Source organism: Neofelis nebulosa, chromosome 15 (assembly GCF_028018385.1).
Source record: "Neofelis nebulosa isolate mNeoNeb1 chromosome 15, mNeoNeb1.pri, whole genome shotgun sequence".
Classification (NCBI taxonomy): domain Eukaryota; kingdom Metazoa; phylum Chordata; class Mammalia; order Carnivora; family Felidae; genus Neofelis; species Neofelis nebulosa.
Genome location: NC_080796.1, coordinates 68,679,082 through 68,700,504, shown reverse-complemented (window position 1 = coordinate 68,700,504; position 21,423 = coordinate 68,679,082). Strand labels below are relative to the sequence as shown.

The 21,423-nt window shown below is 44.2% G+C and overlaps 1 protein-coding gene across 1 annotated transcript in view; it reads right to left on the bottom strand.

Moving 5' to 3' along the window:
• Positions 1-21,423, bottom strand: part of RGS5 (regulator of G protein signaling 5) — a 51,654-nt gene that overhangs the window by 17,874 nt on the left and 12,357 nt on the right. Inside the window, exons 2-3 of the mRNA XM_058699975.1 lie at positions 6,987-7,097; positions 22-83 (exon numbers count right to left, since the gene is read on the bottom strand). Of these exons, the coding sequence (XP_058555958.1) occupies positions 22-83; positions 6,987-7,097 (173 nt within the window). The remainder of the gene's footprint in view (positions 1-21; positions 84-6,986; positions 7,098-21,423) is intronic.

Below are 21,423 nucleotides of genomic sequence, written 5' to 3'. Positions count from 1 at the left end.
TAAAAGACGATTCCAACTTACAGTTGTTCTGCAGGATCTTGTCCAGGGAGTCACGCCATTGCAGAGCCTCATCCAGTGGGGGTCTTCATCAAGAATTAAGGGGGAGAAAAAAAAAAAAGGTGACCGCCATGAGAAGGGTACTAACCACATCCACTGACCATGTCCTGGATCTGCTTTTCGCAGAAAAGCTACAACCAGTGACCCATCCTCAGGACAAGGGAGTGTGAGTTATTTTCTTTCTAGCAATTGGGTTTGGTGGGCTGGGTTTGCTGTCCCTCATCTGTATTGTGTATTTTCATCTCTTTTTGAGCAATTTGTTTAGGTCTGTCTCTTTTTGGAAGTAAAGTCCATTCATCATGAAGCTGTGTCTTGATATTCTCGTATATCCGATGACAGTACCTCCAATTGTGCCCTTTGTGGCCCGAATGCAACAGAACGAAATCCAGTGGCCCCGTTATAGGGATTGAACTCATGTTCTCTGCCTCCCTGATGCTTCACTTTAACCACATAATTTAATCAGCAAAGGGCATTTGATTCCACATCCACATCCCACTGCCATCATTAAGGCTGGAAGGCGAAAGGTGTAATGCTGCCTCACATGGGAAATGAGATCAGAGTATGTCTACGTTTTTAAAAACCTGGGTGCATTTTTCCTGCCCTGTTAGGACAGATAGTGAGTTTTGCAAGATTTCCTCCTGAGAAGAAAAGTGGTCTACATCATGACTAGGAATGTTGTCCATAAACGCTCCAGATGCTGACTCAAAAGGAGAAGGTGATAGCTAACATATAATTTCCCCTCTGGCTGTTTTTATTTTAACATTTATATATGCAGCAACCCTGCAGCTATTTCATTATAACCACTAATTCCCCTCTCCCCGCAGGATTGTGTCAAGTCCGGCTGGTGCAGTCTGGGAAATATGGCTGACTGTGCTCTCCCTGGGGCTCCCCTGCTCTCGCTCCTGCACTGTGATGGGAGTCCTTCCCCGTCAAATCAAAAGAAAGTAACAAGGCATTTTTTAGAATAGCAAGGCCAGTGAAGGTATTTTTCCTAAATTGGAACTTCCTTAGCTCTTCACTATTTTTATCTACTGTTCAGACAGTCCAGGACTGTTCCTGCTTCTGTTTTTTTTTTTTTTTTTTAATATTATCTTGGGGTTTCAAGTATTAAGATGAGCAGCTGAGCTTGATAAGACACTTGCTAATTCCACTCTTCATTTTGCTGCCCAGGCTTTGCTATATAGATATACTTTATTTACGTAGGGAGTCCAATATGGCAGTAGATTTTTTTGGCTAACGTGCTGTATTTCCTTCACTTCATTTTTTTTTTTAAGTTTATTTATTCATTTGGAGAGAGACATTGAGAGCGAATGGGGGAAGGGCAGAGAGAGAGGGAGAGGGAGAGAATCCCAAGCAGGCTCTGCACTGTCAGCACAGAGCCCGACGTGGGGCTTGAACTCACGAACTGCAAGACCACGACCTAAGTCAAAACCAAGAATCAGACGCTTAACCGACGGAGCCCCACAGGTGCCCCTCCTTCACTTCTTTACTTTTCATCATGGAATATGGGCAGATTTGGGGTCTTAATTATTCAATTCTCCATAATGTTTTCTGTTTTTACTATTTGAAGATTAAACATGACAAAAATAAGAATAACAAACCTGGTGAAATGATCTTAGGTGGTTTCTTTTTTTCCTGGCTAAGAACACAGGTGTCACAGATCAAGAACACCACACTAATCCCTCGGAAATTTATTTTTAAGATGTGAACAGCCTTCCTTCCTCCCATTTTCTTCTGGTTAGTGTAAAGGAGCCCAGGAAAGAGAAATCATGAAAAAGGGATTGCAAGTATGTCCCTATGTTTTGCTGCCTCGTTTTATTTCTAACCAGAAAAAGACCTGTTTTCTAGAGGTCGTAACTCCTGTTGGCTCTTCTCTATTACCCCCTACTGAGAACTTTTCCTATACATATGTTATTTCATACCTACATTTTTACCATAAGGCTTTCTGCCTCTTAATTCACTACAGTGGGTGTGATGTTCTGAAAATAAAAGACTCCCCTTCAAGTCTCTACTGATTGTTGACAGAAAGAGCAGGACATTAAATAATTGGACAAAAGAAAGAGAGCAAGGGAAAGGCCTGGTTCCCTCACTGAACCTCTTTCTCATTTCATAAATATTCTCCTCAGATGAAATCACCTTCCTCTCCCTGCTTTTCCTCTGGTTAGCACAGAGGAACACAGGCAGAAGAAATCACATAAGCAGGTGCACCTGACTTAAGCGTGCTACCCGATCCAATTTGTCCCAAATGGTCTTGTTAGAACCAGACTAATGACCAATATGAGCGGTACATCACAGCCAAGATTAAATTCCTGAAAAGGACATGTGCAGAGTCCGCCTGGGGGTTAAATTAGTCCAAATTGATTCAAGGACACAGTTGAGCAGGACACATACCCCACAGCATACAGCCCAGTGTTCTGATTACCAGCCTAGGAGGTAACGGAGGTTCATCCTGTCCCGATTCTCAGAATTTGCCAGCCCTCATTAAGTCTGACTTCTTTGGAAACAAGATAGATGCAGATCTAAATGGCCACTAAGTGCCCCGGTTTGCAAGGTCATAGCTGACCACAGAGAGTGGGCATGGTCTCGGAGTGTGCGTGTGGGGGAAAGGGAGGGAGCCAGTTCACATGAAAGGCAAAACAAACATTTACAGAGATGATGAACCGTGTGTTTTCTAACGCCCTGTGTAAAGGCCACCTGGTCCAGGAAATGACCATCTCGACCGGAAGTGTTCTCTCTCTTTTACTGTCCTCTTAGCCACTTACTCGTTGAGTCGCTTATGTGGCAACTCACTGCCTAAACGTAGAGTCGGTGAGTCATGGAGAACTTTTCCCATTCCACCTGTCCAATGGTGCATCCCCTACAGCATTAATCTACCCTGCAATAAGTGTGCATCAAATGAATGCAAACATTAGCAATGATTCAGCGTGCCCATAGTCAGTCTGGTTGATGAAAGCCGTAAATAACACTGAACCTTCGATTTCAAAAATGTTAGCCCCGTGAACCATTGCTACGACTGTTGGCAACTCTGACACGTCCTGACTGTAACCATGAGAAAGTATTTTGACCTCTCTAAACACTGTGGGTTCCTCTTTCCTCGTTTTTTAATCCACACGGTCCCTGGCCTGTATTGGAACACTTCTGGCAATGTTCTCACTTCCTCTTCTTCTTGACAACGACATGAAATCCCAGTTATTTATCGGCCCTGATGTGCCTGCTCTGTTCTCCCTTCCTTCCCCGCAGGGCATTGTGCTCACAACTCAGCTCAGGTCCTTTCGTGGACATTTGTTGAGCCCTTACCCCATGGCCAACAGTGACCTGGGTGCCTACGATGGGGATATAGATGAAAACATCTGGGGGCGCCTGGGTGGCTCAGTAGGTTGAGCCTCCGACTTCGGCTCAGGTCATGATCTCACGGTTCACGAGTTCCAGCCCCACGTCGGGCTCTGCTGACAGCTCAGAGCCTGGAGCCTGCTTCGGATTCTGTGTCTCCCTCTCTCTCTCTCTCTCTCTCTCTGCCCCTCCCCTGCTCATGCTCTTTCGTTTTCTAGCTTTGGCCCAAACATCGTACATACAGCCATAATCCTGGCCATGATGTTCACCCAGCAGCTCACCAGGTCAGAGTCTGCATATGGGAACACTTGGTAACTGTTCACAGCTAGAGCCTGCTTCTGTGTGGTCATTCTAGAGTTATAAAGTGGTCAAACAACAACAGCAAAGTGTAGTTTAAAATTAGTGGCAGAGGGAAGGAGAAAAGGAACATCTAGAGTATAAAATGAACTATAAGAATGTCTGTATCACATAAGGGAAGGGAAGCCAAAAATAAGATAAGAACAGAGAGAGAGGCAAACCCTAAGAGACCCTTAAATACAGAGAACAAACTGAAGGTTGCTGGCAGGGTGTTGGATGGGGGGATGGGCTAAATGGGCGGTGGACATTAAGGAGGGCATTTGTTGGGATGAGCACTGAATGTCGTATGTCAATGATGAATCACTAAATTCTATTTCTGAAATCATTATTACACTACATGTTAACTAACTTGGATTTAAATTAAATTTAAAAAGAAGATTATCTGTATCAGCTGCTAAGCATTTTATAATTGATTATATGACAAGCCATGATAACAGTTATTGCAAACTAAATTTATGTGTTGTGCTAATTTGTTTACTATTCATTACGAGGACCTACGGCACAGCCTGGGGAAATACTCGCGTATGGACAGGATGAACAAAAGTGGGAGTCCTCAGAGAGAGAGAAGACCGTTGAGCAGAGTCAACCCCTGGTGATGAGTCAAAGGTGCGCCCTTTGAGAGGGTTCCTGTGGGTAGTAAGGTTTCAACCTGACCAGAAAGAGTGAAGAGAAGATCCTGGAAGCGGCGACTTTTGCGAAAGAAGATTCAAAACCAAGTAAGCATTGTAAGGAGTGACCCAGAATGGAGTCGAGAAGATGTTGAGGAAGCAGGTACATCTCCCGACACCATAAATGTGTGACTTTGGTCAGCGCACCTGGACCACCTCCCAGGACACATCCTTCTACTTTGGACCAAAACAGAGCTAAGGTAACACCTGTTAGCTGATCAGCCACTTGTGTATTAGTTAAAACTGTGCCAGCACCAATCACAATTCTTTCAAAACAAATTACGTAACCTTGTGGTTTTTGACTTCATAAGCTTGCACTTCACGCTGGCGATCGGGAGCACATTTTCAATTTGGGTAGGCTCTGTATCTCCTAGATTGCCATCACTAAGACCCCAAATAAATGCTTTGGTTGTTTTACGGTCTTCATGATTAACCCTCTCTGTTTCTAGAATTACCCCCATGAAAGCATTGAAAGGGATAGGAGTGGGAGTGGGGGACTGAGAGAGTTTTTTCAGAGTGGAACACAGCCCCAGAAGGAAAAGAGCAATTAAGAACACGAAAATGGTAACAGACGCCAGCTATGGGTGGTAGGGCTGTGGGCGGCTCTTGTCTATTTTTCTTTTTCATTTCTATTTTTTTCGATTTCTGTTTTGTTAATGAGAAAAATAAAAACCTTGTGGGGCGCCTGGGTGGCTCAGTCGGTTAAGCGTCCGGCTTAGGCTCAGGCCATGATCTCACAGCTCTTGAGTTTGAGTCCCAAGTCAGGCTCTGTGCTGACGGCTCAGAGCCTGGAGCCTGCTTCAGATTCTGTGTCTCCCTCTCTCTCTGCCCCGCCTCCCCTCGTGCTCTGTCTCTCTCTCTCAAAAATGAATAAATGTTAAAAAAAAAAATTGAAAAAGAAAAAAAAGAAAAGGAAAAACATTGAAAAAGTAGAAATGCTTTTTTAAAAAGGGATTGCTTTTTTTTTAAAGATGAGAGGGTTAAAAATATCTTCAGTCTGGAGAAGGTTTATTTTCTTCTCTGAGAGAGGAACATGGGTACAAAAAGGCAGAGAAATTTCAAGTGGCGAGAAGAGAGATCGATCAAGCTCATGCAGAACACAGTCTTTTCATGATAATTAAAAGGCAAGGAAATTGGCCAAACATGAAGAGGTGGAAGGCGTTGAGGGGTTTGACAGAGGGTGAGAAAGCCTTGCAATGGTCACCATGAAAAATGCAAGAGAGGCACACAATAGTCTCTAGGGATATGAAGGATTTCTCCCCCCCCCCCCAAAAAAAAACAATTTAAACTCCTGGAAGAAGAAAGGCGACAGAAGACAAGAGAGGAAAATCATCCAATAAATATCGACCCCAGGTTTTCTTCCAAAACTGCTTCTCTCTGAATCCCTGTTAAGCCAAATAGCTCGAGTGTCTGTGTGCAAGATTAAAACAGAGAATCAAAGCAGGAAATGTAGTACTATATTTATTTCCAAAAGTGAATTCCTACAGATCCATAACCACTACATTGTTTTCTTCAAAATAGATGGCTTTTTTGATCTGTCGCTGCTATGAAATGTGTTTCTCATTCCCTGCCAGTGCCTGGTGCGAGCCACTCCACCCTGAATTAGCTTCCCCTTTCTAAATGCAGAAAACCCAATTACGCCTCACTTCCGGTGTGGAATCACTTTGAAGTAATAAGAGGAGAATGGAAATATCCACTTAGGTTGAAGGAAAAAGATTTAAGAGGAATAACCCGTCTCTTCCTCTCCCAACCCACTCGGCTATCTTAGCTTAAAGGGCATTTGGACAAAGAAACGATTGGCCAATTTATACGTATGTTACGTTTAAGAAGAAATTCAGGTATAAAGGGGTGCCTGTGTTTCTACCACGTTTCTGCGATCTCCTCAAAGCTTTTAGATGACAGAGTGAAGGAATTCGACTGCATCTGTTTTCTCTCCTACCCACTTGCCCTTCTTGATTTTCATGCTCGTGAAAATGTTCGAGGGGGTGGATGGAGATGAAAACGATGTGTGTGCTGTGAGGACAGTTCCTCCAGTGGTCAGCTGGACTCTGCCATGACAGCTTGAATCTTTAGAATTCTAGTGTTTCTCCATGCCTGAATCGATGGAAGTGGGGAGGTGGGGGAAAAGGAGAGAGAAGTCCAGTCAAGAATATTAATTTACGGATCTGGGTTAAAAACTCTTAATGTACATTAGAGTCGGCTGGTCGAGTGTTCCTTCCTTCCTCTGGCAGGGAACAGAGTCTTCTGTTCCTCTGTTGGACCCTGAAGGAATAGTATTTTAGAGAAGGAGCTATTTGGCTTAAATTGGCTGCCTTGGTATTGTCCACCTCTCCAGCAGGGTCCCAAGGCAGGGCCTTATCTTTATTTTTTTAAGTCACCTGCCAATACCCAATAAGATGCTCCAGACATGGAAGGGTAAAAAGCTTATTTATAAACCACCTCTTCTCTGAGGGATCTTATGACCTTCGGCAAGGATCGAAGGTGGGGAGCTGGACACGGGAGGGCTGGTGCTGGACACCTGAGAAATAGCCATCCTCTGGAGGAAAAGGAGCGGAACCCATGTTTGTGACTCACTTCTGGGTCTTGGCTGGTTTCTCCGGCTTCTCATTGTATGGGATGACAAGGTCAACCGCTGAGTCTGGCTTCTGGAGGAGAATTCCCAACTTGGTCTTAATCTCCTTGGCCCTAGAAAAGATATAAGGGACAATGGAAACACCATATGAGCACACAGATCTGGCACATAGATTTCTTTCTGTGTCAGAGAAACGAAAATGAACAAAAGCCCATTGTACTATTGTGGCAGAAAGAATACTGGTGTAGAAACCGGGACACGTGAGTTCTAATAATTAACATTTATCAAGCTCTTATTATGTTCCTGGTTAATACGCATAATCTAATTTTGAGAGAGAGAGAGAGCTCAAGCAGGGGAGGGACAGAGGAAGAGGGAGAGAGGGAATCTCAAGCAGCTCCATGCCTAGTGTGGAGCTTGACATGGGGATCCAAGTGACAGTGAGATCATGACCCGAGCCAAAATCAACACCTGACGCTCAACCAACTGAGCCACCCAGACATCCCCTCATTTTATTCTTAATTACTGGTTTATATGTATCCTTTCATTTTTATATAAGACAGATACTATGGTATTATTCCTTTTTACAGATGAAGACACTGAAAGTCAGAGTGTTGAAAAACTTAAGATAACCCAGCCAGTCTGGAGATGGAACAGGAGCCCACATGGTCTAGCTCTAGAGTTCACAGGTGAGCTACCCACTGCATTGGCTATCTGTCCTCCGAGGACCCTGGTCCCAGATCTGTCATTAATTAGATGTAGAATATTTGAAAAACTTATCATTTTTTACCACCAGGCCTCAGTTCCCTCATCTGTAAAATGACAGAGTTAACCTAGATGTTTTCTTCAGCTATCTTGAGCTATATAATTAAATGATTCTGCCTGAAGATGTATTCTCTATAAAGTGTTCTTTATTTAGATGGATTTGGTTTCTCCCCAGCCACTTGCCCATTGTTCTATAATGGCTACTGGAGTATCTTACATGCAGTAAGCCTTCAGTAGATGATTATTAATTGCCAGTGGGCCAACCATAGCAGCACCATACCATTGCTTTCTATCCTCAACATTTCAGTGAGTCGATGAAGTCAGAATTCTGGGCATTCCACGACCATAGGACGCAACTGTTTTCATGCCGAGTTTCAAAACTAACCTTCTAAGTTATCGATTATCATGGCGAGTGTGAACTCCAAGAGCACCAGCAAATTGTAAGCATTAATCCGTAAGGCAAGCTGTTGTATATTGATAGACCCAAAAAACTGTTCTTTCACTGCTGTCTGAGTGCTTTGCACAGGCTCTGAAGATAGGATTGATCACATTGCATGATGGTTATTGATTCATGTGTCTGTTTTCCCAGCTGGAAGGTGAAAGTAAGCTCTGAGTCCTGAATACCTGTCAGTCCTGTGGGAGTTTATTGCCCGGCCACCCAGTCAACACTCAAAAACATTACCCAGAGTGAACTGAAGAGATCTTGACTTTGTTCCCGACAAATCTGCTAACATTTCTCTCCCCGTCAATGCTGGTCCTAACCTAAGTCTTCAAGAGCTATGATGGGATTCATCTTGTGGCCAGATGGGCTTTGGCTGCTCTAAATAAACTTTCTTCATCCATTCACGTGGAGACAGTGATGAGACAATTTAAGTAAAGAAAACGTGTGAGCCACCTGGGTGGCTCAGTTGATTAAGCAACTGACTCTTGATTTCGGGTCAGGTCATGACCTTGAGGTTCGTGAGTTTGAGCCCTGCATCTGGCTCTGTGCTGATGGTACAGAGCCTGCTTGGGATTCTATCTTTCCCTCTCTCTCTGCTGCTCATGCTGGTGTGTGTGCTTCCTTCCTCTCTCTCAAAATAAATAAATAAACTTAAATTTGTTTTGGAAAAAAAAAGAAAATGTGTGAGATTAACAATCACGGATATTAGATAGAAAAAATTAAGGAAATCTGTAACCTACCAAAAAAACCTATAAATGTTGAATCATATCATAGTTTCCTTTAGTATCATAAATACAATTTTGAAACTGTGATTTAGATTTAGTCACTTCAATGTCCTTTCCTTTTCATTTCTTTCTGCTTCCATTCTTTCCCTAGGACCCTTTCTCTGGCTGAAGCCAGCTCAGATCCCACAGCCCAGCACCCAGAACAGCACTTTGGTTGAAACCGGAAAGTTCCACGGGGGGAGCTTATATAAACCATGAGAATAAGTGTCATTTCGATTCCAAGCTCTTCACGTTGCTTAAATTAACCAATGTTTTGGATTTTTTGCCCAGAAAATGGGACCGATAAAATAGTACATCCTCTTTTTCGTGATGATTAAATATGCTAATGCATGTGAATCACTTAGCACAGTGTTTGGCATATAATACTGCTTCTTCAAAGTTAGTTCTAACTGCATAATCATTTTTCCAACTAAGCTCATCCATGTTCCCTAGCTTCAAGTACCAAATTAAAACATCCAAAAAGATTCCCACCAGTTACTAAGAATTATTACACCCACCACCTGCCATATTCTAGCTCTGGAGACAAGAATCACCAATTTAATATTTATCTGGAAAAGAAAGAAAATATTACGAAGGCAGGGGCAGGGGCGATGCACGCTATATGTGTGGCTACCCTCTGCTGGCTGGTGTGCCAGAAACACCAGGTCCATTTTGGGGGTCAGGTCATAATATCCCACCCAGTTCTTGAAGAACTTCACCCATAATATGCTCTCCTTCTGGCCCCATATCCCCTGACTCCCCACCCTTGAGTAAACTGGTGCATGAAGCAGCTGTTTTCAGTCTCAACCTTGACTCAGTAGTTCACCCACCAACATTTAGAACATTTCTCATATGCTTGGTTTTTTTGTTTGGAAGGTTCTTGAAGTTTGGGGGTTGTTTTTTTTTTTTTTTTTTTTTTTCCCTTTCCATTTCTGTTTCTTTTTTTTCTCCCCGTGTCTTTTGCTCCATTTGAGCCATTGCTTTTTGTAAAAGGAAGAGAGATATTTGTATGTGATTGCTGGCGAAAGAGCAGGTTGGACACGAAGGGGTAAGTTACAAGGAGTGGAGTTCTGTTAAATTTCATTTTTTAATTTCCTCCTTCGAAAAAAAATTTATCGTGTATTTATTTTTGAGAGAGACAGACACAGAGCATGAGTTGGGGAGGGGTAGACAGAGGGGGAGACACAGAATCCGAAGCAGGCTCCACGCTCTGGGCTGTCAGCACAGAGCCCAACGCGGAGCTCGAGCCCACGAACTGGGAGATCATGACCTGAGCCGAAGTCAAGAGCCGGACGCCTAACCGACTGAGCCACCCGGCGCCCCGTTAATTTCCTCCTTGGTCATGTTGACTGTGTCAGCAGCTCGCCACACACTTACAGAGTTTGGTCCTTGCCTTCAAGGTGCTTCTAGCCCACTGAAGCCCCAAACTTGTAAGCGATCACAAGCAGCTTTTCAAGGAGAGGCTCCAGAGGGCAGCAGATCTCTGGCCCACAAGGGCAAGTCGGGGCGAGGGGGGCTTCTCCAAGGAGGCCAAGCGGGAGCAGCAAAGATGGGCCCTTCCAGGCAAAACGAGGGGGGTGTGCCCGTCCTTTGGAGGGAGGCCCAAGTGGGTCTGCGCTGCTGAGTGTCAAGGGTGAGTAGGGAGAGCAGACAGGCGGGTTAGACGAAGCCGGCTCGCTCTGCCTCCCCTTCCTGATGAAGACAGGGATGGCAGGCGAGCCTCTGGACGGCGCTCAGCCTGGCGCAGTTTGGGTAGGAAAACAAAAAGAGGTGATGTGATTGAAAGGTGGCTTCAAAGACTGTGTCTGTGTGGACAGGTGGCATCCCATCTTACAAACTCAATCTGTCTTGGGTTTTTCTTTTGTTGACTCTTTCAGGATGTACTTTCCCATAAAAATACATGGTTTTTTATAAAGGTGGTCAAATTTTTAAGATGTCCCACAAAGGCCTTTTAAAACCAGAATCAATCGGGGAGGGGGGGGCTGGGTGGCTCAGTCAGTTGAGCATCCAACTTCGGCCCACGTCATGATCTCATGGTTCGTGGGTTCGAGCACAAGTCAGGCTCTGTGCTGACAGTGCAGAGCCTGGAGCCTGCTTTGAATTCTGTGTCTCCCTCTCTCTCTGTCCTTCCCCCCGCTTGCACTCTGTTTCTCTCTCTCTCTCTCTCTCAAAAATAAACAAATGTAAAGATGAAATAAAATAAAAAATAAATTTAAAAACCAGAATCAATCAGAACCTTAGTACAACTTCATCTGCATCACTGCTTAAATAAGCTTTTCACCGTGAGGATGTTCTAGAAATCAATGGCCATTTATAACATTGCCTATAGAAAATTGCATTCCATTCCCTCAGAGTTGATAAACATATACCAGAACATCAGGTTACTCGTTTCCTCATATTTGCCCTGGGGAGGTAAAGGAGAAAGGAAATGCAGGGCTTCGGGAAATACTTCTTCCCATAGCTTCAACTCTTGGCGTAATGTGTGTTCAAATATCAGACGTTAAAGAGAGTCCTTAAGTCAGGAAGTCCATTTGGTTTAATTAGGAGTTTGCAGGAATATGGAGAATGAATAATACGATTGCATCTCTTACAAAACACTAAGAGTTTAAGGATGAAGCGGTTGGCAGATGCTGCAGTGGAAGCTATTGGAAACCTTCTATGTTTTTTTGCAAGGATAAACAATGTTACTACATTTGTTTTTCTCCCCAGGAGTTCCTGGAACAGACCGGACACATTCCCCCTTGCCTCTTCCTCCCCACCATAGCTACACACACGTCTGTGATCAACATAAACCAAGTGGAAAATCAAACAAAACAAAAGCTCAACCCTATCATTTTACTCCCCCTCTTAAAAATCAACTTGAATGTATCTGACATTAACTCAATGTCAAAAACAACTCCATCTAGAGAAGAAGACATTCTAACACATTTATGATTTCTACTCATTCTCCGATCGGTTTGACCGCCCTGGCTACATTACATTAATGCCGGTGAACAGGAAGCAGTTTTTAGCTCCTCCCATCTCACCCCTGTCTTGGTACCCTTTTGTTTTACAAAGAAAACCTTGTTTTGAAATAAAATCAATTGGAAATGACTGGGTGAGATTTTAATTAAAGGCTCGGAGGGAGATAATTCTTTTTGTAGATGACTCACGTTAGCGATTTCAAACTGAGAAGGGTTGGAATAGTTGTAGGGTTTGTGGTTTTAAATCTGTGCCTTCTGTGGGTATACTGGCCAGGAAATCAAATTTCCAAAGGCCCTGGGTCACCTAGGTCCTTCCTTCTTATGGGTGAATTGAGTCAGAGATGTTACCTTAAGGTGCACATGTATGAAAAACAGTAGAAGCCATCAATCAAAACAGAACTATAGCTGGATTTTTAAAACTACAATTATAGGGGTGCCAGGGTGGTTTAGTCGGTTAACTGTCCAACTTCGACTCAGGCCATGATCTCGCAGTTCGTGGGTTCGAGCCCCACGTCGGGCTCTGGCTCTGTGCTGACAGCTCGGAGCCTGGAGCCCGCTTCGGATTCTGTGTCTCCCTCTCTCTCTGCCCATCCCCTACTCGCTCACACGCTCTCTCTTTCTCTCTCAAAAATAAACATTAAAAAAATCTTTTTAATCAAAAATAATAAAATGAAATAAAAATGCAATTATATTCAAGTAGAATATAGGATATAGAATAGCCAACTATATATAAAGTCCTGTGCGAGGTGTTTCATGGGTTACAGAGATGGTTCTTTGCTTTGGAGACACTTGGAATAGGTGAATGTAGGGCACATATGTGTAAATTATATGGTCGATAATTTTCTAGTCACTGACCACAGTGCCTGGGATATACCAATTAATGGACACAGGCCCTAACTTCAAGGAGCTCAAATGGGTACTCATGTGACAGCACGAAGACAGTGCAAAGGGAGACGAAACTCTTAACAGCTGCCCCTATTGTATTTGTAGAGCCTTCTGCATTTTTCCTTCTCGGCCCTTATCAATTTGCACATGCATCTGTTTTTTGGGTCTTGTCTCCGTCTCCCCCTGGAGTGACAGGTCTCCAAGAGCAGGGTCAATATCTGTTTTGTTCACGATTCCAATGTCAGCACGTCATTGCTCAGGGCCTGGCACTTAATAGGTGCTCAAAAAAGAGGTGCCTGGGTGGCTCAGACGGTTAAACGTCAGACTCTGGCTCTGGCCACGACCTCGTGGTTCCCAAGTTCAAGCCCCTCTTTGGGCTCTGTGCTGACAGCTCAGAGCCTGGAGCCTGCTTCAGATTCCAGGTCTCCCTCTCTCTCTCTCCCTCTCTCTCTCTCTCAAAAGTACACAAAATTTTAAAAAATTAAAGTAAAATTCAAAATAAAATTAAAAAAAAATAGGTGCTCAAAAAAAAAAAAAATCTGCTATGTAAATTGAAGACCCAGTAAATGAATTCATGAATTGCTCAGTTAGAGTAAAACTGAATTTTGGGGTGGGGCGAGTGAAATACCAGGGTGTGGCGTAGAATATGTCCCTGAAACTAGAATTTTTTTAAATTTGCTTATTTATTTATTTTGAGAAAGAGAGACTGCGAGTGGGGGCGGGGCAGAGAGACAGGGAGAATCCTAAGCGGGCTCCGTGTGGTCAGCACACAGAGCCTGACCTGGGGCTCGAGCCCACAAAACCATGAGATCATGGCCTGAGCCAAAATCCAGGGGTGGTCGCTTAGCCGACTAAACCACCTCAGGTGCCCAAGACTCGGGTGTTTTTTAATTTGGTTAACGGGGAGAGGTGAAAAGCCACTGAATGACCACAAGGACTCTAAAGGAACCAAATTCCATTTCTAGCTGTTAAAGAGGATGAAAGGCAAGTAAGGCTCAAACTAAGCATGCTCAGTCAGTTCTTAAGCCAGGTAGGGCCCACTCCTGGGAGAAGAGGCGGGGGAGGCAACCACAACCCCTAAGGGTCTGATCAGAATCTATTGTGAGGCCGTAATTTATCCGGACTTAAAAACAGAAGTAGCCCGGAGGCAAAGACCAGTCTGGCGGTTGGAAGACATGTGGTAACCATAGCTTTCATTCCAGACTCCAGACGTATGTTGGGAACGGTCAAGAGGAAAGCCAAGATGGGGAAGCATAGAACAGGGATTTTACATTTCCCAAAGAGGTGTCCCCAAACCGTCCCCTCTCAGGGACAATCCAATGTAAAGTCAATTCAGTTTAAATCTGTGTCGTAGATGCCCCCTGCTGGCTGTGGGTAAGTGTGCGCATCAGTGGAGAATCCTCTAGAGAGGCAGACCTGTAGATGATCGGAAGATCAGAAGGCAGTGTTCCAGGCTGCTGCTTGCTGAAGAAACACCACAGAGCTTGGTGGCACAGAAGTAAAAAGGACATGCGTTTTCTTGGCTCCTGAAAGTGTCATAAACACCCAGAAAAGATAAACAACAGTTTCGAAAACACCTGTTCGCAGCCAGTCTCCACAGCCTGAGAGTACTGCCTCCAGAGCCATCAGCTAATCTGAGATGCAGGGGAAGAAGTGGGGTCCCCTGAGCTCCCGTGGTCAAGGTGGAAATCACACAGACAGAACCCAAGCCGAGGCTGACGGAGAAAAGGGAGCCCGGAGGGTGTGTGTTCACGAGGCAAGACCCATCTGGAAAGCCTCATCTGGCTGGAAAAGCCTTCCTGTTGGCGGCTCTTCTGGAGCTTGAGATGAATGGACTTTGTTACTCATCGATGGCTCATGAGACGCAGGGGTTAGTAAATGACCTTGAAAACCCTTAGCGGAATAGAAAGAAAGACAGTGGAAAATCAGGCCAGTGCAGGAACTAAAATTCTGAACTCCCCAAGATGCTCGGAACATGGCCTCTTAAAATCAAGATCCACGGTGCCGGGTCATTCCAGTAGAGAGAAAATGTATCAGTTTGGAATCTACCATTTTCCTGAATTAACCTACTTCGATATGAACTACAGACAGTTCATGCCTTGCTTGTGTTCAAGCTCCTACCTCAACTACCCCGGACTGACTTGTTACTTTCAGTTCCCGCACAGGCAACGGACAGTAAAGGCTAGGGAGTCGACGCGGGTGCTTATTCAAATAAGCTGACCTTATTTCCGAGGATCATAGTTGAGATAGAAAAGACAGGCCTCCGTAGAATTCACCTTTTGCTCACTTATCTATTCAACAGATTATTAAACGCTTGTCCTATGCCATACACTATTACCGGTTTTGAAATCCCCAGTGAAACAAAAAGACAAGGTCCTCTCATGGAGTCTGTATTTTAGTTGAATAGGACAAACACAAAACAAGGAATCAAAACAATGAAATTAAAAATACCAGCCGGTTGGAATTGCTACGATGTGACATTGTGTGTGTAGGCTTTCGCCTCAGCTACATGCCCCAATAAGGAACTCACATTATCCTGGCGGTCAGCAAGCTTTTTACCAAGACCGTGCTGCAGAAGTGACCTCTGTAAGTGTTTCAGCTGTCCTTCCTGAGATCAACATCAGCTGCTTTGCCAGTTAGCAGAATATGTTAGCAATGAGGTTTTACATGCAGGTTCGTTCAGTAGATAATTGGCTCTCCCGGGCACAATAATGGCGTTCAAGTCATTTGGACAGGTGACTCATTGTGGGAGCCTGCACCCATTTCATAGAAAGGTTATACAAATGTAATGATCTCTTCACCCTTAGAGACAGCACCCATAGCTTGATCCCTAAAATAGTCTTGCGTTCAAGCCTTGATTTGGAGATTTCTTGTTGCCTGATATCACCCACAAGGGCCTCAGGATATTGTCTGGCTGAATCTTTCCCGCCAGTTGTGGTCAGAGCACAAAGAATGAGGACTTTACTGAGATTGGAGAACAAGTTATAGAAACTTTTTTGCACCAGCTCGTTAATATTTATTCGCACAAATAAGTATGGCCCGTTTGGGTTTCACGTTACGAATGGTGGTCTTGTTTTCTTAAGCTGGTAGCAAAGTCGTAGGGAAGCAGGTGGCCGTCACCCATGGCTCACCATTAATGGCTATGTTTAGCTACCAAAACGAACCTGAGAGTTGGATATGAATAAATTGATTTAGGCTAGTTTTCAACAGTCCCTTACTCTCTGTGTGACCTTATACAAGTTCCGTAACATCTCCTGGCCTCGGTTCCATCGTCTGTTAAAAAAGGACAACATTAGTGCTGCCCACGCAAAGCCTTCTGCGAAGAGTGCATGAGATAATGTATGTGAAAGTTAGCATAGTGCCTGGAACATAAATGTCATGGAATACATGGTGGTGGTGGTCGTCCTTCTCCTCCTCACCACTTCCACCATCATCACCACCATCACCATCATCATCACCATCATCATCACCATCCTGAGTAGGGAAAGGGTTAACATTAGGCAGGGATAGATAAGGGACCTCGGGGAGGCAGGCTGCACCTTCAAGTGGGAGGCTGAAGCTGCTGGCAGGGGTTTGGGGAGAAAAAAAGGATAGATACATCCCAGACCTGCCTGGGCTAAGCGCCATGAGTGGAGTCTCAGACTTTCCGGTAAGGTCCGAATGAAAAGTCAGAGACAAAAATCTTTGGTGGCAACCCAGTCGGGATCCCTCTCATGCTCGAGAGCTTTGTACTTGCCCTCGACAAACTCTCTCACTTGGCTCACTCTCTGTTGTCCACGAGCTTCCTTCTTGGACTCCGTGAGACAAGGACCAGTGTCTCTCCCACCCTCCTGTAACGATCATTACCATCATCGTCACCACCACCATCACCACGGCCTTCGTTACCTCTACTTAGGAAACTTCATCTTATACCACCTAGTATTATGGTTTGTAGCAGTTTCCTTTAACTTTGGGGATATTAGTATTTGATCACATTAAGCTCATTTTCTCTTGGTCGGATGAATGAACTTCATGCCGTGAAAGGTGAAATGGAAAGGAGTTACTTCTGTCCAGGGCTTTTAAAATGGAGCGGTGGACGCCATTAAAGTATTGGGCCTTATGCACGTTCACACAGGATGAAATCATAAACCTTGAACTAGCTGCAAATATTCCAAGGACTCAGCCTGAACACCTGCTACTTGCTATAGTAAGAGGTTTTGCTTAGTGATTGCCTTAGCAACCAATTATATTTGGCCAAGATTTGTTTCCTGCCACCAACACCAATCGAAATTCTTTGTAAACAACATATACAAGCATTGCCTTCCCTTTTGTCTTTAAAAACCCCTGACTTTTGTTCCCTGGCAGAAGGGGGGGGGGGGTGGGAGGAGGAAATGACAATCTGAGTTGCTACCCGAATCTTTACCTTCTGAGTTGCAATTCTGAGACCCCAAATAAATGCTTTCGTTTTATTTTAGCTCTGCCTCTTTTCTTGGTACCTTCAACATGACTTTCTTGGCGAGATAACAAAGATACCGAACTGAATTAGGAAAAGTCAGAAGCAATTTCTGGTGGCCCTACTCTGGGGAAGACAGGAGGGTCTTGGCAGTGACCAAAAACAGAAGGGAGGGCCTGACTCACCTACAGGTGGTGTGGAAAGCTCTATCTTTGTGGCATCCTTGTTTGCTTCCTACTGATCAAAAGCAGACTGGACGTGGGCAGGTTGATAGAGTCCGGCCCTATCTGGTGATGCATCTTCTTCCTCAGTCACATGGGGGAGAGACACTCTGTCTCCCCAGATCCCTGATACATATGAGTGTGGAAGACCACGCAAGGTCACCGGACTTTCCTTATAATCACACAATCTAGGTGTAAACGTTCTACCTGGTCGAGAGCTCACTCCTCCCCACAGCAAACAGGCAGAAAGCAAGTGATCTGTAGCAACTCTTAAAGATAATAACAGTGATTTACACAAAATATTAATTTACCGAGGTGTTAGTTCGTGTTTTCCTCTCCATAGAGTTTTTCCTCTTACTTTTAAGAATCTGTATTCCCTAAATCATAGTGCTGAGACAATGCTTGAGGTACTCAGGCATTTGTGCTTTCTTACCTCTGACAAAGCTGTGCCGTAAGGCCAAAAGCAGATATTAATTGAAGGCAGTACTCCATTTCTGGCCTTTGTTTTCCAAGACCCTAAACTCACCAGGGAAATAGGGTGGCTTCTTCTCAAAGAAAAGAATTGCTTTTAATGAATGGTAAAGGAAGAGACCGAAAAACAGAGGGACAAGAGGGCATTCCTGAAGCAAGTCAGAGGACGGTTGTCCAGTGTTCTCCAACTCATCAAACCACCACCCTTGTCCAGCCCACACCGCAGGACTCCAGGGGGGGTTGGTAGGACCATAGAAGGGCAAAGAAATAAGGTGCCCATGAGACTTTCCCTTAGCACCAGAGCTCCTAGCTTATCCAAAATGGTATCCAGACCCAAGCAAGGGCCCCAAAGCATTATGAAGCTTCAAATAAGAAATATAAATAATGATGTATCCATTTTAAAATTGTTCAAAACCAGTCACCTGTAAGTGTGAAAAAGTACCCCCCACACAAACACAGGATTGCTTAAATTAAAACAGTAGATGTTTGGGAGAACTCAGTAACCATATGGTGATGAAACCATAGGAATAGTGAACTATATGTGGCAAAGTTTCCATTGCTGAAGAAAAAAAAAAAAAAAGAATCATCAAGAAAAGAAAAGCAACCAGTTGTTTTGGATAACTTAAGTCATATATAACCACCTGGCTCTGTCCAGAGGATCTCAGAAGACACTTTCCAGATCTCAATTCCATGATTACAGTGACAAATAGCATGTTGAATTGTGTTAAATCTCTTCTCTGCCCTTGGTAAAGAAGATGTCCGCCTCCCAACTGTGGTAAAAGCCCGTCTCAGGTTATATAACTGCAAGAGTTTTCAGAGCAAAGCGGAACGTTGAGCTCTTACCCACAGAATCAAATTAATACCAGAACTAAAAGGCAGGAGACAGAATAGCATGGTGATTAGGGGCATGGATGTTGGAGCCAAACCATCCAGATTTACCCAACTACCTCTGAGACTTTTGGCAAGTTTTTAAACCTTACTTCTCCTCTGTTTTCTCATCTGTAAGATGGAAAATGGAGACAATAATGGCACCTACCTCAAAAGGTTCTTATGATGATAAGCTGAGTTACTCCATATGAAGCACTTGGATTAATGCCTGGCAAATTTACCACGCACTCTGCACATGGCAGGGATGAGGACAGTGACCATGATGATGATTTGCTAACACTCCTATGCCAGTGTTAGCAAATAACATTAGACATAAGAAAAATGTCTATCTTATTCCTGCTGGTCTCCCCGTTATCTCCCACGCACATGGTCTTGCTCTCCCACTGTCGAAATGGCAATTTACAGCTGTTCTAATACTTGAAGAGCCAAACGAATCTCACTCCTTTCCTGAAAAGTAACTACTCCAGCCTACACTGCTTTCTGCCTTCTTTGGTAACAAGTCACAATTGAGACATAGTTAAGGGGCCTTAGAGGGCTTTTAATTTACCCTCCCCTTACTTTTTTGTTTGTTTATTTATTTTAAGAGAGGGTGGGAGGGGCAGAGAGAGACAGAGAGAGAGAGAGAGAGAGAGAGCAAAGCGGCCTCTGAGCGGTCAGTGCAGAGTTCGATGTGGGGCTCGACTTCATGAACCAGAAGATCGTGACCCGAGTCGAAATCAAGAGTTGGTTGCTTAACTGACTAAGCCACCCAGGCACCCCACCCTCCTCTTATTTTAAAAGAAAACACAAAACACCAAGGCTTATGGAAATTAAAAGGTTTTTTATAAGATCTCACGAGATCTTATCCCAAGATCTCTAAGAAGTTCTGGAGCAAGGGATAGAACACATTGTAGTTTTGTTTTGTTTTTTAAATTTTTTAAATGTTTTATTTATTTTTGAGAAAGAGAGAGAGAGAGTGGGGAAGGGGCAGAGAGAGAGGGAGACACAGAATCTGAAGCAAGCTCCAGGCTCCGAGCTGTCAGCACAGAGCCAGATACGGAGCTCGAACTCCCAAACCATGAGATCTTGACCTGAGCCACCCAGGCACCCCAGAACACATTGTTTTCTGCAAAGTTGCAGGCGGCCCATTTTCACTCAATTACTCTTGTCCCTCACGAATGTACATCTCAGCTCCATATGTATGCACTTCCGGCGAGATAGCCGGTTTCTTGCGGGTGAGTACCGAATCTTGCGTCCTTCGTCTCCCAGAGCACCTTGAAATTAACTAAGTACTTTAAAGTAGCTTTACCTCCTAAGCGCACAAGCCCACGTTGCTTGGGTTTATGTTCCAACTCTTTCTCACCAGCTGGGTGACTTTGGGCAAGTTGCTTAATTTCTGAGCCTCCATTTTTCTATGTAAAATGGTGATAATATAGCCTCAATCTCATATCTATGATACGAAGCTAAATAAATTAATGCATTGAAATGTTTAGAATAGCACTTGGAGCATAGCAAATATTCTGTAAGTGTTACCTATTCTTATTGCCGCCTAATTATATTTGCCCTCCTATCTCTAACACAGCATCTTGCACATGTTACTAAATGTTTATTGAATGGATGAATGGAATGGAATGGAAGAGAATAAAATATGTTCAACAAAGATCTGGGTGACTAACATGCCAGATAAGCCCCTTTCAGAAGGCTTCTACCTTGGAATAGTGCAGCTAATTCTGAGGGTACAGCAAAGGCACACAGCTGGAGGACACTTCTATGGGGTAACAAGGAAAGCCAATCCAGAGACGTCTGCTGCTGCCTGGTGAGGCTCCGAGCTACGTGGCAATATCACCTCCCTTGTGCTATTTAAAAATGGAAGAGGGGCGCTTGGGTGGCTCAGTCGGTTAAGCGTCTGACTTCAGCTCAGGTCATGATCTCACGGTTCGTGGGTTCGAGCCCTGCACCGGGCTCTGTGCTGATGGCTCAGAGCCCGGGGCCTGCTTTGGATTCTGTGTCTCCCTCTCTCTCTCTCTGCCCCTCCCCTGCTCACAGTCTGTGTCTCTCTCTGTCTCTCAAAAATAAATAAGCATCAAAAAAAATATATTGTTTTTCCCAAGCACTGGCTATATCCGTACCAAGGGTTCCCGTGGAAATTGAGACATTTCCCATGCTTTCATGGCCTGTGCCTGACACATCCATCATGCGGAGCAGGTTATTGGGGGTGATGAAAGAGGCCGTGGGGGGACGAGACAGACAAGATAGAAGCAGATTATTTCCCTTTGACCTTCAATTCCCTGCCTTATTCGAAATATTGTTGGCAGGATTTCTGGACTTTTGGTAATTCAGTTGGGAAGCCAGATAATAAGGAGTGGGAACATTGTCTTCAAGTTGAGGACGACAGAAATTTATGGTTTATTTTAATTCCCCAAGTAGAGGGGCCAACGACCTTCCCACGAGAGCTTCTCTGAACACTAGTGTGAGCCGTAGCCTTCGAACATCTCCGTGCCATTCTGCTTTAAACTTTTATAATTTAAGGGACTTTACAGACTGAAAGTTTCTAGTTGCCCATGGCCCCTGCCTTATTTAACTTGTTTTATATATTACAAACGAAGGACATAAGATGAGTCATAAAGAATAT